The sequence below is a fragment of the Xylaria bambusicola genome (genome assembly GCF_022495145.1).
Source record: "Xylaria bambusicola strain CBS 139988 unplaced genomic scaffold F5B22scaffold_71, whole genome shotgun sequence".
NCBI lineage: Eukaryota > Fungi > Ascomycota > Sordariomycetes > Xylariales > Xylariaceae > Xylaria > Xylaria bambusicola.
This window is the reverse complement of record NW_025953624.1, coordinates 79062-97826: the sequence shown is the minus strand read 5'-3', so window position 1 is coordinate 97826 and position 18765 is coordinate 79062. Positions and strand designations below refer to the sequence as shown.

The 18765-nt window shown below is 48.9% G+C and overlaps 3 protein-coding genes across 3 annotated transcripts; 1 reads left to right on the top strand and 2 right to left on the bottom strand.

Moving 5' to 3' along the window:
* Positions 1–205: 205 nt before the first annotated feature.
* Positions 206–3721, bottom strand: F5B22DRAFT_519289 (family 2 glycosyltransferase). Its single transcript, XM_047972611.1, has 3 exons — positions 3478–3721; positions 3245–3411; positions 206–3188 (listed from the first exon to the last, which is right to left on the bottom strand). The coding sequence occupies exons 1-3, from the start codon at positions 3514–3516 to the stop codon at positions 932–934; spliced, it is 2463 nt and encodes an 820-aa protein (XP_047825788.1). The 5' UTR covers positions 3517–3721; the 3' UTR covers positions 206–931.
* Positions 3722–7572: 3851 nt separating this feature from the next.
* Positions 7573–11648, bottom strand: F5B22DRAFT_639842 (MIF4G domain-containing protein; the record flags this gene model as incomplete). Its single annotated transcript, XM_047977775.1, has 8 exons — positions 7573–8076; positions 8125–8442; positions 8495–8815; positions 8865–9019; positions 9068–9359; positions 9424–11465; positions 11520–11564; positions 11630–11648. The coding sequence occupies 8 exons, from the start codon at positions 11646–11648 to the stop codon at positions 7573–7575; spliced, it is 3696 nt and encodes a 1231-aa protein (XP_047825787.1).
* A 3615-nt stretch (positions 11649–15263) lies between these two features.
* On the top strand, positions 15264–18569 carry F5B22DRAFT_519209 (nitrate reductase). The gene is made up of 2 exons (XM_047972610.1): positions 15264–17275; positions 17338–18569. Exons 1-2 carry the CDS (start codon positions 15469–15471, stop codon positions 18243–18245), a joined length of 2715 nt encoding a protein of 904 aa, XP_047825786.1. The 5' UTR covers positions 15264–15468; the 3' UTR covers positions 18246–18569.
* Positions 18570–18765: the final 196 nt, after the last annotated feature.

Sequence of the window (18765 nt, the reverse complement as noted above, 5' to 3'; positions counted from 1 at the left end):
CTTTATAGCAATAAAAACAGCCTTGGAACTTTTACTTGGTGACTGACGATTTATAAAAGAGTCTCGATCCCTACATAAACCTACTAGGTACTCTGCGCTATCCAGGTACCTACTTACTACTATGTATCACGCGAGGTATCATCAGATCGCATTGAAACTTACTTAAGCTGTTCTCAATGTGAGACTGGACTCAATGGCAATATATCATAACTACCTATGTACGTAGCAGGTACGTAGCAGGTATCTAAGCCGCCACGCCATGTATCGGGGTGCATTAAGCCCGCTTCTATAAGCCAAGCGTCTCTATTACAACCACATGAAGGAAGTTGCTCGGATATATATCATTCAGCGCATACATGTATCAATAGGTACAAATACGCTACCCAAACCAGCAATGTAGAAAGACGCCCCATAGCATGAGTCGCGTTACCATACTAGCTAATCCAAAACTACTCAAACTACGCAGACCATCCAATCTCTCACTTGTCGCGGCGCAGAATCTGTCTCAAGCTTGCGTGATTCGAGCATCGTTGAGATGAACTGGGAGATGAATGTCAAATTCAGAATGCGGGCCTCTAGACTGGGTGGGTAAGGTAGCTAGGAAGGTAGAATAGATAGACCCGGCATCTGGCCCGCGGCTGGGTATGATATGGGGTTAAGTACAATAGGTATTTTATGTGCGATGAGCGCCATCATGTCTGGAGATGCTCATATTGTAAGGTAGATTCTTAAATGCTCCAATTTTTTGACCAAACAGGAAAAGCAGAAACGGACACACATAAGAAGGATTTAAAGAAGAAAAAAAAAGCCAATAAAAACGCCGTTCTATCATGCAACAACCAACCCGTCAACCCTTCATTCTTGCTGTTCAAAAATGACGTAAATCTATTTTGTTGGTTCAATGTAACCTCCGACTTCTTTGCCGTTCAGACTACCGCGGCGCATGTCTGTCGTTCGTTTTGCCTGATCCTTTGGGCTCAACCACATCGCCGATCTCTGGGTCCTCTGCATCGCGCGTCCAGTCCCCAAGTGACAGAGGACTCCGCCCAGTTCTTCTCTCGTTGGCGCTACTTTGCCTCACAGAGCGCGATGAGTGACCCCGCGAGATGGGTGGCGTGACTGGGCCTGGTGAGCGCGCTCGAGACGAGTGTGAACTAACGCTGCTGTCATTACTGCGAGGTCTCCGTTGCTGTTGGGGCCGTTCCGCATCAGCTGCCGTAGCTCTCTTGCCGACGTCCCACTCGGATCTTCCTGTCTCGATGTCCCCAATCTCATACACCTGACCAGGCGGCGGGATGGCATATTTCTTTGAACTTTCCACGAATTGATTATACTGGTTGGCCTGCGCCAACTCGTATTTCTTGCGGTCTTCGTCTCCCATAATGCTCTCTACTCGCCTTGGAAGGTATACGGAATTGTTACCCGTGGTGAGAAAGCTCTCCCATGAATCACGATGTTGTAGAGCGAGGCGGCTCTTCATATCATAACTGGACTCGCCCAGAGTGTTAAAACTGTACCTTGAATCTTCATCATGAACATAGAAGCCATCCGCTTTCTTCTGAGGTGCGGCAAACTTGCCCTCGATCTTCTCAGGTGGCAGCAATTTGCTCTTGTTACTCTTGACCCTTGTGATACCAGATCCTTTCTCTTTCAAGCTATTACCCCTTTGTATCTCCGTGGCAGGTATGAACGTCTCCGGCACAATATTGAGGTCGTCACCAGTGTTCTCGGCCTGTTCGATGGCTTGCTGCGGTGTTGTGTCCTGATTGGCAGTAGCTGCATCGGCACGCGGTCCACCCCAAGTTCTCTGGCCGGCAGTGAAGATTCCATACACCATATAATACCAGTTGAAAAAGGGGTTCAAGATGAACATGACCGGGTACAGCATGATCTTGAATCGCTTTAGCTTCCAACCAAAGTAGATCATGAGCAACCAGTTCAGTCCAAGCGAGACTCCAATAAACCCAACAGGAAGTTGATCGATTCTCATAGTCGTTGTTACGAGAGATAAGACAAGTATAAAAAAGAGCAGCGCCGTGGTCCGAATTGTGTTTTGGGCGAATCGAACAATCAATAAAATCGGGTATCGCTTCCAGAGGCGCCAATCCGTCAACATGCATACTTCGTTCGTGATGAATCCAAGGAACCATCTTCGCCGTTGCTTAATCAGCGATTTCACGGTCTGTACCGCTTCAGTTTTACAAAAAGCCGATGTACACATCTGGATCTGGTACCGCTTCTTGGCTCCAATCATGAAGAGATGTGTCAACCATCGATCTTCACCCAGATGACTCTTGGCGAAATCAAAGAGGTCCTCACACTCTTCGGCCTTGTCAGCAAAGTAGTATTTGGCCATTCTGCGAAATGCAGAGAAACGCAGCATAGTCAAGGCACCCGGTAAGCAGGTAACGGCACCGCACCCCGACTCGACAGTGCGCTCAAACAGCTGTCCATGAACATATTCCATGTCTTGCAGCAGAGTGATGAGACTATGCTTCTTCGTGGTCGACGTGATAACACCCGTCATAGCAAGCATGTCTCTGCGATTGCCAGGGCTCAGTTCCATATCGTAAACGAAATTCTGCAAGCACACTCTGTCTAATATACAATCAGAGTCGATGAAGAGGATGAAGAGATTGTCATTTCTCTTGAGATATTCCTTATACACCTTATCGATGAGTTTGAAGGTCGACTTCTGGCAATGGCGCTTGCCCCCGTGTGGGAATCGAGAAACGGTAATGCGAGCCGCTTTGTAAGTGACATCAATACTCTTAGGGTATGATTCAAGCGTCAAGGGTACGCCCAGCTTCTCGATAGTGTTAAGATAGAGCTCATCCTCCTGGTCTCCATCGAACGAGAGGAATACGTGAATGCATGAGGGCGGATAATCGCAGTCAACGACGGAGTTAATCGCAGTGACGAGAACCTCGGGCTCTTCTTTGTAACACGGCATGACTATGACGACTTTCGGCGCTGAGACCTCGTCAAGAACTTGCTTGATCCGTTTCGTTCGTCCAAGCTGATTTGTGACGACCTGGTAAATGCAGAACAGCCAAGGGATAGTCAAAAGCCCAGCGAAACTCCAGAACGCAAACCATTGCAAAACAACAACCACTTGTGATGGAAAGTATTGTGTGATCTCTGTCGGGAGTGGTAGCGTGACAATCATAATTGGTAGAAAGATCAGTCTTCTTACATGTCAGTCACAATCTCGACAAGCAAAAGTGATTTCACGTTACCATACCGGAAAGCCAAGAACAAGATGGATATGATGACAGCTAGGACTCTGATGGTCCAATGCTCGGCCTTTCTGAAGACCTTGTATAGACAGTACATGAAGGCAGCTATCCATAAAAACCACTCCAGGACTGCGGCCAGCATAATGACACCAACAATGGCGGTGTAAATAATCTACAAGAACAGTTAGTATGGCTCTTACTCTATGCCACCAGCTGAATAAACACATTACTTCCATACCTCGTGGACTGGCCACTCAGCAGCTGCGTATTGCTGCATTTTGGTGACGAATGTTTGCAGCGAGTATGGGGGATAGTCGAAGGTAGGATGGTGGACGAACAAGCAAAGGCGATGATTGCGTTCGAAGGCAATACCCACGTCAGAGCTGAGGGAGGGGACGTCTTTTATGCAGGCATCCGTGAGGCTTCAAAGGAGTGGCAACACTTGTATATAGACAGTACCGGCCTGGTAAATACGCTTGGGGATTACTTCCCTGTTGACCATGACCGGACAATGCCTATCACTGCTCCACGCTGTGAGCGAAAGAAGATTGCCCACGTTTTTGTGCAATTGTTTTAGTACCAGCTTGTGCTGGTTACGCGCTCCCGGGGGGTCGGAACAGAGGGTGGAAGTGAATGCAGTGCAGCCAGTTACAGGCAGGGGGCGGCTGAAGAACCGGGGTCAAGGTGTCACAATGCTCGTAAACGAAAAGTGAGTAAGAACAAGATGCCCATTAATCCCGCTCCGAGACAGTAAGAAGTACCAGATCTGGATGGTGAGACCAGCGGGTACACAACCGAACAAGAGAGTCGACGCCTTTTGGATCTACTCTGACCGGATGTGAAGCTATCGGAGCACAGCACGGCGCACAAGAGAAGAAGCTTACGCCAGGCCAGGACCTTAGGATAGGATATAACAGCAGTAGTGACATGGAATGATGAATGAATGCCTAGAAACAGGGGGGATGCGGCCCCATGAATGGACGGGAATAGGATGGGAGAGGTAGGTAGAGAGAGATACAGAGAGTGAGAGAGAAAGAAAGAGAAGCAGCAACGCTGGGTTGTAAGGAGGGGGGATAAGTGGGAGAGAAGAGGATGAACCGATCTGATGAGCCGGACGATTCCCGGTAAGTAAATAATCATGTAGGATCTTTGGAGAGAGTACACAGTAAGAGGGAAATTTACGAGATTGTCTAGCCCTTCAAGATCTGGATCTTGCGGATGAATGTGTAACATCCACGGGGATGAGCTGCAGGTGAGTTGCATCGACGGGGGCCACTAAGGAAGAGCTAGAGGCAGAGCTGGTTTGGCGAGGCGCGGCACCTTGACGCAAAGGAGTCCGAAGGGGCATATGTATTTGGAAACGAGCCACGAGAAGGTGTTGGTGTCAAGACACGGGCATATTTTCGTTCCAAATGCAGAGTAACCCGGTAGCCTGGTGGTGGCCACATGGTCGGCTGGCTGGATCTGGATCGCAGCGTGCAGTTATTGCTGCCTCTTCCCCGTAACGACGACGATGCTGCCAACCGCAGTAGAGGCCGCTTTCGTATGCACCTAACAACTAATAACGGAGGCCGAGCGTACTTCCCATATGTAGTCCCATAACCTACCTACCTACCTACTGTAGGCAGAGGTGTGCCTCCCTACGTATCTTATCCCGGAGATTCCTCACTGAACCTCTGCAGCATCCTCTGTATACCTATGTATGTATGTATGTATGTATGTATGTATGTATGTATGTATGTATGTATGTATGTATGTATGTGTATATCTGTTTGTGCCAGGCATGTTGGCCAAGGGTCGTGGTGTGTTTTGAGTGCCGAATGGAAATAGAAACAGAGATACGGAATGCAGGTGAGATTGCAGACACGGCGCACTGAAACAAATACCACCTAATTTACTGCACTGCACATCCGGAGGGAGCCCTAGAACTCATCTCGAGGTCATATAACTACCTAGGTAGGGAATCTAATCTCTGCAATGTAGGTATTTTGGTCCGCTATCTCTCTGGAGCAAATCCTGCGCCTATAGGCCTCGAGTACGTAGGAACCTAAATAACGGACTCGTGGTTCCAAACGCTCCTGTCAATGGCCACGTGAGAGGAGCAGCGGTGCTAGCTTCTGCGAGCAACTGGTGAGCATCCAAGTGGCATGTCTACCTACGAAGTAAACGGCTTAAACGATCCTCTGTTTGTTGGCGCTATTGATGGTGCCGTATTAGAGCAGCACCGCATATGCAATCATTCGGTCCGCTAAGGTAGGAGGAGGCATTGAATCACGGCCTGGCCCGCGAACCTCTCCAATCGCAAGCTACGGGTACCTATAATCAATAAAGACTACTTTGTAGGCATTCAAAACCTGGCCATTCTTGTTCGTTCCTGTTTGGTCACCAGCCTTTGCGAGGCGGTCTGAGCGGCATGTGGCGATTTAACCTACCTACCTACCTACCTGTGCTTTCCCGTTCAAGCTGACGGTGGCTTGAGCAGCAGTCCTTCGTATATCGATAAAGGCGCCAGTGAGGAGTCGTGCAGCTGGCTGAAGAGTCGGGCAGCCCACCTGCATGTACGTGTCTGGGCAGCTGAGGCGGATGGAGGATTAGACCTTGGGGGTCGAGAATCACGAATCGATATCGTGTTGTCATAGATTGGCCCATGCTTCAAGCGCTAGCGGCTGCCAAGACCCGTTCCTGACGCCAGGGGATGAAATGCCGGGGCGTGCACAGCCATATACCGATACTACCTATTGAGGAGCGAGTCCATGTGCCGGCGGCTTTCGGCTCTTGCGCCGTCGTGGGAGCCTGGAGGGCCGGGGAGACGCGGCAGGCCCTCTTCACAGCCTGTTGTCTAGATAGCCTAAGTACTTTCGCCTCGTGCCCGTACGAAGTACAAGAGGGAGAGACGCCGTGACGCGGCCTCAATTTAGGGCTGGAGTAGCGAAAATCTATACAAACGTTTGAACGGCTGTTGGAAGGACGGCGACCCCACCTGGACTTTCGCTTGAGCCCAACCCCTGCCTTGAGGCGCCTAGATCCGCTCACACCTTCGTCGCTTGTCAGCTACGACGTAGCATTGCAGCGAGGAGAAACAATAAAATCTACGGTGGAGTTACATTTCGGCAGCCGAATACGGCCATATTAATCATCTGCGCCTAACAAAGAATATATAACCGTTTTACCCGACTAGTGGCGCCGCCGCCCGTGAGTTGCGCTCTCTTTGTTGTCGAAATGTCACCCGATCCATCACTTTACCAGCTCGAGAGGGGTTTGTTTGGGTCTCACCAAACCCAATCTGTTAATATTTTTTTTATAAAAAAAAAAAAAAAAAAAAAAAAAAGGGCCACAATGATTTTGCTAAAAGACTCTCGATAAATTTCATCGTTTCGGTCATGCCGTCCCATCGCACTACCTACCCTAGGGAAAAGCACTTTGCGTTCTCCAACAATTTCCCCCCCTTTCTACCACGCACTGGCGATATGCCGCCCATAGTCGGTGGTAAGCACGTAGCACATCTTATGGTTTACAAGAAGATAATTGGGTGGAACCCAAACCGAAACACCCTCGTGAGAAATACTTCTGAAAATATTAGGAAGGAATCTTAGGCACCAGGATGCTCGATATCCACGTAGTTAAATCAGCTCGTAGAATGAACAATTCCTAAGTTATTGTTCTAAATCAGCGTGGAAGCAACGCAGCGGTTTGACTAATACCATGAAGCAACCCCCATTATGTTAACAAACTGATCACCGCAACGCAGATACCTCCTCCGTCGTACTAACGAAACTCATACAATAGGCATACCTCTATGAGCCGTCGAACATGTGCTAAGTAGCTACTTACACAGTTTTGAGCAAATCTCGATCATTTGAGCTTTCACAAGTCCTCTAAGGATCCATCTCCATTGCTGCAGTTCGAGCGCAATGTTCTCGTAGAGCAACCTAGTATCTACTTTACCTCCGCTGCCTTCGTCAACTTGGCAGGGTACACCGTTTAACAGCAAAGCGCCCCAATGTGAATTTGGGGTTTCATAACCTTCTGTTTTCACATTAGATGCAGGCGTCGTAAAGGATGTGGTGCAATATATGAGCACTCCCCCAAGGGGACCACCTCGGTCAACTGTATCGCGTAGCCTCGACAGCTACCCAAGGTATTTGCGGCCCTGAGTTCGGAGAGCTGGGCATTTCAAGGGCGCAAGTGCGTAAGGCAACGACATACGCGGTGCTGGTGTCCGCCCGAGTCGGCTCGTAAAGCTTGTGTTCTTCAACCGCCAATGCATCAGCCTCTCAAGTCCTATGTAATGTGAATATTTCATGTGTCAGCTCGGTTCCCATGATAGTGCTATTCAATGATTGAGATGGCGGGCTTGATTGCGTGGATGCCGTCTATAACCTGTACGCTTTTGACGCTTGTCTAGCATAGTGGGGTCTGGCGGGCTCAAGATAGCTTCATTGTCATCAAACATGAGCCTCTCAGACACGACGTCCGCCACAGAGCTATGCTGCGTTTCATCATACCCATTCTCATTGTTTTGGTGGGTGCGCGCATACCAGTCTACATCGCTCAATTGAAGTCGGCGGATCCGTTGTCCGCCGCGGTCTCTATTCAATTTCTCGCTGCGGTTGGTGTGATACGAAGGTTTCTCGTGGCCTGAATAATTGAATCTGTGAATATTTGGATTGGGTTTAAGGGGCGACAGGAGAGTATCACCATCTAAGTCTTCGCTCTCACGAAGATCGTAATTGAGAACTAAATTCTTGATACGCTGCTGCTCCTCGCGCTCAGCCTGCTGCTGATTCTTCATTGCGACTGCAAATGTTGAATCAGAGGGAAGCACCACGTTGCGGGTCTGCGCTGATTAGAAATAGTCGACACAATTTACGTATGTAGTACTTACTTGTTGTCTATTGCCTTTCTTTGTCAAGAGGGAGAAAGCCATTGTACTAGCACCATCCCCGTTTTGCTCTTCTAAATCCGTGCTCAACGAATGGTCACGGGTTGTCTTAGAGCGAAGTGGCAACGGTACATCGAACATTGGCTTGCGATCAAATTTTCGGGACTCTAGACTCTCAGCCATCATTTTCGCAAACTCCCGGTCAAACTCGGCCTCAGCCTCGGGGTCAAACTCTTCGGCTTTCTTTGTCACCACAATCGCTTCATCTTCCGAGTCAGAGCCTCTGTTTGACTGGGATTGGTCATGCTGGTCATCAGGGTACTATAATAATCAGACCATGATACTTTGTTACGTGGTTAAAGAGGGAACTCACTTCGCCATCTTCATCAGCCTCACCATCTTCATCATCTCCGCCAATTTCTGAATCTTTCTCACTCTCAGCCTCGGGATCACCCAGCTCGCCGTCGCCTTCCATTCCTTCTTCATCAGAAGATGAGCGGACAGACGCGTCGTCTTGTTCAGCATTTTGATCAATCCCGGAGTTCTTTTGGTCTTGTGCGATTGCTAGTTGGAGTGCTTTCGCTGCTTCCTCGAGATTGGTGGCCAGTTTCCATTGCGGCCTTGTGAGAACAAATGTATCTTGGACTATGAACTCTATGTCCATAGGCAGAGGGTGCTTCGTGTGTATATAGTACTATAACAATGTTAGATATATACCTCTATCTCATCTACCATGAACAAACCTGGAGAAACGAGAGAAAATATTCAAGCTTTTTGCCTGCAGCGCCTCGGTTGAAAAACATTCCGCATGTCTCGAGCATCGTTGAAATGAGACGAATGCGAAAGAAATCGTCAGGCATATCAAAAGGATTCAATCGACCAGGCGCTGGTGGCCCACCTATCTTGGATTAGCTCTGTAATCACTCGTTGATGTAGATGAACCTACCATGTCCATAAGTTAGGATCTTGTACATCACCTCGAAGATTACCGGGTGCTCCAGCATTCTGTAGTTATAGAGCTCGCCAAGATACTTGATCTCAGCAATACGTCTCTGATTGTACCTGAACTCATTTTGCTCGAGCCCAAATGTCACAGCGTCAAGAACATTGTCAATGACCCTAAGTGTGAAGCTCGGGTGATATCGGTATATAGCACTGAGAAGTATCGCGAGAATATGGATGCTACCGTACTTAACCTTAGCGGGCCTCGTGAATACTTTCGCGAGAATAGCCACTACCTATATTTTCCATGTTAATGAAGACGAATAGCCAGGAGGTATCAAAGTTAAGAACAGTACATACCTCGGGCTCTTCCCAGTGAAGTCGCCGTATCTGCTTCAGAATCTTCGTGTAATTCCTTTTTGTCATGTCAACATAGATAAGTTTGCGGATGAAGAGCTCTATAGGAGTACGTTCTTTTTGCTGGATGGATGCTCTTTCAGGTGGATCGACGTAGTATATCGCATTCTCAATGAGCATGCGCTCTGGTTGCCCAATATGTTGAACAGATTTCTTGCGTTGCAGCGTCTCTAGGAAAGTAGTCATACGAGGCGAAGTATCCGCGTTACGTAGGAGATATCTACCGCAATTCTCTAAGAGGTTGCAGATAATCTCAATGTTCATCCGTGAAAAGTCATCGAGGCTGACCTTCAAGCAATGGAAGACAACGTGCTCAGGTACAATACCAAACTTAGTCAGCTCAGCCAGGTACCTAATGTTGCTCAACCGAACTTGACCAAGAAAGTCCTTCTCCTTTCGGCGCTGGAGACTTCGAAACTCCGCATCTAGGTAGTCGACAATACCTTTGGGAATATCGGGCATGTATCTACCCAAGGTAGCGATGAGACGCGCCCAATATGGCAAGAGGTCTGTTCGACCTTTAGGCACTTCGGTCAGTCCCTTAATCAGTCGATTTCGGGAGGCTTTGGAGTTTAAGAAGCAGAACTGGATAGCTATCTGGTCTGTTGCATCCTTGCTTGTGAGATCTGGTAGCTGAGTCAGAAGAACATCCACTTGCGCACCAATTGTCTTGTTCACTATAGCTGTAGACTGGTCATCGTTAGCCTCGGTGAACTTGGCGTTATCCGCACCGTCTGTCGAGTCTATTCTTTTACCGACCGCTTCGTCTGTGTCTGTCTTCTTTTTTTTACCATCTTCCAGAAGAATGCCAGGGACTTTACCCTTCAAATCTACCAGATTTTCGTAGAAGCGACGCTCGTCTTCATCTTCCCAAATCCCTGCACCTTCACTTTGCCCTCTTAGGTATTCTCCAGTTTTAACAAGGCCAATCGAGCCATTGGTGTTAGGAAACCCATCTCCAGCCTCCTTCAGGTCGGGCATTTCCATGTTAAGAATATCAGCAATAACTTGGGCGTTAGAAGCCAAGCGCTCCTGAGCCTTTAACTGTTTCTCAAAGTTGGCTTGGCGATCTTCAAATACTTCTCCCGACTTCACATAAGCTTCTGAATTTCGCCCCTTTTGAGCAACAATGTGTTTCTGATCTTTCACCAGATGTGTCTTGACATCTTCGAAATACTTTGAAAGAATATTCCTGAAGCGTTCTTGAATCTCCGGGGACGCGAACGGAGAATCATCAGGATCGATAATGTCGGATCTCGCATCTTGATCAATGCCGCTATCGAGAGGCTTGGCGATACCGTCAGCCTCAACTGTTTTGCGACCTTCTGCGCCGGCTGGTTTAACACCCAGGATGTCCCAACTAAACGACTTCACAAATATGACTAACAGTGGCAAATTCGCGTGTTCTCTGTCGTGGCCGAGCAGATCCTTCAGAACTTCAAGAGGGAATGGCTCAGCTCCACCGCCCTTCGTAGCGTTCGCAGTCTTGATTTTGAGTTCGGCATTCTTCCCGTTCAGGCTGCGAGTCGCATCGTCAGGCTTTACATCATCGAGGGTTCGGAGAACACCAACAATCCAAAGCTCTGTAACTACTCGTAGAAGGGCTCGTTGGCGAACCAGACGGTCCTTCTCCTCTTTCTCGCGTACTTCAGGCGCTAGCGTTTTCAACAGGCTTTTGTCCGGTGTTGCCATTCCCTTGCCAAGAAGCCATCCCAGGTATTCGGTGAATTCTGCGGGACCAAAGCGCTGATGTAGTGCACTGACGATCTCGACAGCGGAATCAATCTCACCGGGGGTTTTGAGCTTGCACAGACCCTCATAGCACGCCGAGACGACTTCGGAGAGGTATTTGGTTAGACTCAGGGTTCGAATCTCTTGCAGGAAGGTGTTTTGGGTCGCAGAGGATACGGCGGTGCGCAGCCGCTTGATAAAGGCTGTATTCTTCTTGAGCGAGGAATCTAAGACGGAACCAAGGGGAAATATGTCTGGCTTCTTGTCAGCGCCACGGTATATCCGCGTTTCATTGTCACACTACAAACCTGCTTCTCCATTCCATGCACGTTCGTTAAGAGCCAGCAGCTCTCCTAAAAGGGTGTTAGCGTAAAGCGCGGAGGATGGTGCAAGCCGCGAGGTTAGGAATGATGCTGACGTTTTCGTGGGCGGTCCATTATGGACAGCTAGTGGTAGGATTGGGGAGAACAGGCCAATAGCTACATTCGCGAAATTGTTTCGGCAACCACAGCTAAGGCTAAGGAATAAAGCGCCCCAGGTAGTGGAAGTGGTAAGGAATATCAGCCTCGGCCGGCATGGGTAGCAAGGTGACGGACTCTGCCCTGATACGGAGACCAAGGCAGGCAGGTCACATATACGACGGTACGATAGTTAGCGACAGCAACAATTCGGCCGGGTTTGCTGGGAGCGTGCGGGTGTGCTTGGTCGTTTGCCAGTCTCGATTCGGCGACACGAAGTACCCGCAACAGAAGCGGTGGTTGAAACTGGCGTTAATACGTTGATGGATGCGACCGGGCAAAGGATTTGTCGTGCGAATGGCAGATGGTGTATGATGTAGGTAGGTAGGTGTTCTTGAAGGAAGGCGGATAGGGTAAAATGAACATCCGTACCTAGGCAAGGTAGGTAGCCTTTTGTCGACGGATGATGGATGCAGTGGTAGCCTTTCCATCCAGCATCATTCATCCTTCCACTAAACCTACCTAGGTACATAGTAGGGTAGCCAGGTATGTACCTGATAGGTCACTACCTAGGGATGCACCTACCTACCTACTATTTGCCATGTAGATACCTCTAGAGAAGGTTTATTAATAACCCACAATGCACTACTAACCTACTGTAGGTACTCAATCGAGCCAGTCAAGCCTGGTGATTGGCGCTACGGCCGCACGCATTCTGAATACCTATGTAGATAGGGACGCGGAAGCAATGTTCAAGGCCGGCTGTACATGAAAGTACTTTCATGTACATGTATGTAGGGAAGGTTGTAATTTACATATCGGCAAAGTGCGGGGTCATTGGCGGCGGCACCAATTTCCCACCCACTTTGGGTATGGTACCTAGCCTCAGCCTTGCAACATCAAGTTCAATGTTACCTATCCAGGCCATATCATTTTTAAAAGACGGCAAAGGTGTAGCATCTCTTTAAAACATCTAAATGCTTCGCTAATGAGTGACTTTGCCACGATAATGTCTTTCAGCCAATTCGCCTAAATATCTCTGTTTGGGTAGATTAGTTAACAGATAAGTGCTTCAAGCCAACATATATTAAGTCTTACCTAGAAGTTTACACGGCTGGTCTGGCTTTATACCTACCCGCTTTCCAAGTGTTCCAAGTACTAATGTAGGTAGGCATCTAATCGTAAGAGGGTTAGGTGTAGGTATACATAGATTTACCTAGGTAGAGTAAGTTCAGGTAAGCTACGTGAATGGGTAGGTAAGCTGTATACAACGCCTCAGTAGAGCACACTATTGACAAACCTTACATCTACTGTTATATATGATGTACCTAGGTAATATAAAAAAAAAGTACATAGAGATACTGCGTACATAATAGGGAAGTTCTACTAGTAAGTTATCTAGCACCAAGACTTGACTATGTATGGCATTGGTAGTAGCCTCTTCGTGTTTACGCGACCCTTCGAGCTTATATTGTCGGATAGCGGCAGCCGATGCCCCGGGTACGAAGCCGACGGTGTTGGCCCGGGCAAGATCCGGTACCTTGAATATAATAAGGTTCGGACGGTACTTAAGCACGCCGTCTACGCCAGGTTATTGGGAATTACTACAAAATGCTTGATTATAGTTGCGCTATTTAGCTGTAGTCTGTACAATCGTAGCCTTTAATGACAAAACGACTCAGATGGTCGTGTCCGCCTGTCTTTGTTGCCCAAGGTTGTCTACCTCTAGTGACAGCCCTTCTTGTCTTTAACCTCTTTATATTACTCGCTTTTTATAGCATATTTCCACTCCATCCACTCCGCACACCTGTTGCTTGAGTCGGCCTCGATGGTTTAAAATGAATCAAGTTTCACTCTCAGGAAAAGGAGCTAGAATCCCCGAAAGATGATGGATCTGTTCGATGTCGCGCCATGAAGCCATACTGCCTAGGTACCACTTAACCTCTGAGGAAAGTCTGGTCACAGACACCCTGTTTGGCTAGAGACGGCAACTTAGAGAGTGATTTTGAATACTCCTAGGGTATGCTCGAAAACCGATGCAAAAGGGCGATATCACAAATAGAAGCACACAAGGCACCTGCATCCAGTAGTGGATAGGCTACGCCCGAGCGGGCTCCATATCCACGCGCAAGCATATGTTGTGCAACCGTTCGAGAAAACAAGAATGAACTGCAGGTTTCAGAACCAGATTGACGGGCCTGCTCACGTGAATGTCTCCAGTCGTTGGCTGTCAAAACCGAGTTAGGATGAGGCATATAATTGGACTTTTATGTCGTGCGTAGTAGTGCCACCGACTGTCTGGCCACAGGCGTTTTCTCTGACAGGCCTGCTAGGTAGTCAGATAGTGCTAGGAAGAAGGAAGAGAAGATCAGAAATGTAAGTGGCCTACGATAAATGTGCCCACGTACCAAAATCCCAATTACGCACAGGGCTTTCGAATATCTACAGGAAGCTTGGAATTGGCTGAGAGTATGGAGCTCATCATAACCGTTTCGCCGCTTCAGAAGTCCAGGTAGCCATTTGTACACCCATTCAACCTAAGGCGGTGGAATGCAGCGTTGAAATGCTTGCATGTGCATACATGTAGGCATGTCACATAGCAATACCAGAGCATCACAACGGTTGAACCGAGAGCTTCAACTTGGCCCATTTTGAGGTGGAGAACAGCAGCCGCTAACCAGTAGCGAAGCCATACACCAACCTGCTGGGAGTCGATTTGCGAAAATACTGACCAGAATGCAGAAGTGCCTATGCTTGGCGCTACTTGGCAAGCCCGTTCGCATCGTCTGCCATCACCCCCAAGTCATGGCCAGCATGGTGATGCATTCCACGCTCGGGGACAAATCAGAAGCTCTGTCTCTTATCTCAACTACTACCTACCATATACTATGTGTGCAACTATTTCAACTTCGTCCCAAAAATGACTGCCAGTTCAGCAGCGCCAAAGTCCTCCCGCCGAGACCCTCGCTCCATGTTCTCCTAGGACTAAATGGAGACCGGTACTGACCGGTAGATACTGTATGCTAGTACCCCGTAGCTGAATCGAACATCTCCGCCACCGACTATCCTTATCGTCGGCCTTGATTCGCTAACATTGCACGATGCCGTGTGAAATATCGCAATTAACAAATCGTGCCTGATAAGAGGCCACGTCCGCGGGGATACTCATTCGACACCAGCAGTCCTCCTCGTTTGATAAGCCGCTCCCAGGCTTGATGGCTAAGGTTGGCTCGTGGATATCTGACGCTAGACAGATCTCGGCATTTCAACTAGGCAAGCTTGTACTCTTTTCGAATCTGTTGATTCTGGCAGCTGAGACAAAAGACCGCGTTCGGTTGGAGACTCTGGACGGAATCGGACTGCGCCGCTCCTCTTGCAAGGGTAGATAGCAGAATGAGCCGGTGGGGATGTTGATTATGCCTCGGACATAGAGAGGCCAGTCAAATGGATCTACGTTTAGGTAATCTCTCAGGACCATAAGTTACCTGATTTTGTATCCCGCGGGGGATCAGATCAGTCAGTATGCAGCCCGGAGATGCGTACGTGTGGCTGTCAAGTGGTTACTGTCAGTTTACTACAGTCGGCTCCTCTTATTCTACCATATTACCGCCATGCACGAGGAGTTTGTATTTCTGAAACTAGTCTTATAATTTCTATTACTACTAACATGCCTACTCATGATATATATCGTACCTGATCAATTTGATACAATAACATTCAATCGATCAATCCCGCATAGAACGCTGCATAGAGGGTATATGCTATCTTTGATTGGAGTTGCGATTCAGACATACACACAATGGATGCTTCCAGGGCAGAATCATCAGACCTGCCAAGTAAAGCTCAGCTCTCCGGGCATCAGCACTTTCCTCCCACGCCTCCAGATACCGACAGAGAATCGACAGACTCCAGTTTAGAGCCAAGCGATACAGAGACCGGGGCATCATCATCATCCAATGGTAATAACTCGAACGTTCTAAAGCTCCCTCTCTACCCTCTACCTCCAAGAAGTAAACCCGACAACACTGTTCTCGCAGAAGACCTCAAAACTCCTGATAACCACGTTATCCGTGATCCCCGTTTAATTCGCCTCACTGGAATTCACCCCTTCAACGTTGAGGCACCGCTCAGCAATCTGTACGACGAGGGATTCCTGACAACCAAGGATCTACATTATGTCCGTAACCATGGAGCAGTGCCCAGGGTGGAAGATTCGGAGATTGTGGATTGGGAGTTCACAATAGAAGGCATGGTCGACAATCCCATTCGTATGAGCTTAGCCGACCTCATGCGAGATTATGAACAACAAACATATCCCATAACCCTAGTCTGCGCTGGAAACAGACGAAAAGAGCAGAATATAGTACGGAAAACGAAAGGGTTCTCATGGGGAGCTGCCGGATTATCTACCTCTCTATGGACCGGCGTCGCGATCGGTGACCTTCTCAAAGCGGCAATGCCCCAACGTGGTGCGAGGTACGTATGCTTTGAAGGGGCCGACAAACTGCCAAACGGCTATTACGGTACATCCATCAAATTAAGCTGGGCGTTAGACGCTGAGCGTGGGGTGATGCTTGCTCACAAGATGAATGGCGAGACGCTGCCTCCAGATCACGGCAAGCCTCTACGCGTCGTGATCCCAGGGCAAATAGGCGGCCGGAGTGTCAAATGGCTGAAGAGAATCATCGTCACGAAGGAGCCCAGCTCCAACTGGTACCACATATATGATAACAGGGTCCTGCCAACGATGATTGACCCCGAAATGAGCGCCGACTTGCCGGAAACCTGGAAGGATGAGCGATATGCTATTTACGACCTCAACACCAACAGTGCGACGTGCTACCCAGGTCATAACGAGATACTGGATTTGCACGGGTCTCAGTCTACGTATAATGTTCGTGGATATGCCTATGCTGGCGGTGGCAAGAGAATAAGTAGGGTGGAGGTTACCCTTGACAAAGGGAAGACCTGGATACTAGCTAACATAACGTATCCTGAGGATCAATATCGTCTTGCGACCGAAGGGGAAACATTATACGGAGGCCGGATAGATATCTCCTGGAGAGAGAGCTGTTTCTGTTGGTGTTTCTGGAACCTGGACATACCGATATCCCAACTACAGGCCGCGGATGATATCATGGTACGAGCAATGGATGAGGCCATGATGGTCCAGCCTCGAGACATGTACTGGAGTGTGCTTGGCATGATGAACAACCCATGGTTCAGAGTCGTCATACTCAAGGAGAGACACTGCCTAAGATTCGAACACCCAACGCAGCCGGCATTAATGCCAGGAGGTTGGATGGAGAGAGTCAAAAAGACGGGGGGTGACTTGACAAACGGCTACTGGGGCGAGCATCTAGCTGGGGAGTCGGAGGTCATCACGATAACGGAGCCGGCTAAAGAAATATGTATGACCAACGAGGAAATAAAAAGGACGATATCGCTAGAAGAGTTCAAAGCTCACGATGGAGAAGAAGAGCCTTGGTTCGTGGTCAACGGAGAGGTTTATAACGGGACGAGTTTCCTCGAAGGGCATCCTGGAGGCCCAACCTCAATAACAGGGGCAGCGGGACAGGATGCCAGCGAGGAATTCCTCGCCATTCGTAAGTGAAAATATCTCACCATACACCCCCGTCTTGATGTTATTGACCAATCAAATTTATAGATAGCGAGAATGCCAAAGCAATGTTGGTGGACTATCACATTGGAACGCTCGACAAAGCAAGCCAAGCGCTGTTAGCGAACAACGAAGAGGTACCACCTGAAGACGCGCCGCCGAGAGCAGTCTTCCTGCAACATAAGATGTGGTCAAAGGCCATATTATCCGCGAAGAGGAGCGTGTCGCCCGACACCAAGATCTTCACCTTCGACCTCGACCACGCTAACCAGGAAGTTGGGCTCCCGGTCGGTCAACACCTAACCATGCGTCTGCGTGACCCTGTAACGCGGGAGGCCATCTTGCGCGCCTACACGCCCATTTCACCCACAGGCGCAAAGGGCAAGCTCGACGTGTTGGTCAAGATCTACCGGGACGCGCCGACGCAGAAGGGCGGCCGTATGACGCAGGCGCTGGACTCGATTCCGCTCGGCCACTTCGTCGACTTCAAAGGCCCGCACGGCAAGTTCGAGTATCTCGGCCGCGGGGTCTGCAGGATATCCGGCCGTGAGCGGCGAGTTCGGCGCTTCATTATGGTGTGTGGCGGGTCGGGCATAACCCCTATCTATGCCGTACTTCGCGCAGTTCTCACAGATCGCGAGGACCCCACCTGTTGCGTGGTGCTTAACGGCAACCGCAATGAGAAGGATATCCTCTGCAGAGCCGATCTGGATGCTATGATAGCCGGTAATGAGCATAGGTATCGTCTCAACTATGTCCTGAGTCGCCCTGATCCGGCCTGGACGGGTCGCCGGGGACGCGTGGACGCAGACCTCATTGCCAAGGAGGTGGGGCCGTGTACAAGTACGGACGGCGGAGACCTTGTTCTCGTATGCGGGCCTAAGCCTCTTGAAGAGAGCGTGCTGTCTATTTTTACTGGAATGGGCTGGGATAAGGATGACATGCTGTTTTTCTAAGTTCACACGTTTGTCTGCTGGATGCAATGGGTGGACACATGGAAAGGATCATCGCACTCGATACGTGGTCGTTGTTTCTTGTCCACCCTTCCCCAGAGCATCTCCCATTATACTCCCCGTATCAACAAGATCGCAAACTGGTTGGAGTATACATTATCAGAAGCTGACACGGGCGTCATGGTTCAGGTTCTACTCTTAGGGCGAACCTGTAAGGTCGGCACCAGAGACTGGTCCCATAGCCGCAACGGTAGAAAATACATGAAGTGATCACCGTGTGCGCGATACAATAGCTTATAAGTACCATCAAACTCTCGAGCACGAATCTCATGTAAGAGTATGCGCTAGGAAGTTGGTCAACTACCAATTGACACCTAATGAAGCTTTCGTCCAGGCATGAAAAGGAGGAACAGTGACGTTATGACACGAGGGTAATGAGAAGCGACTCAACATGTCATAAGACGATTAAGTATTGTTGGAATCTATATAATTAGCAATGTCTAAATCTAGTGTCACACGATTC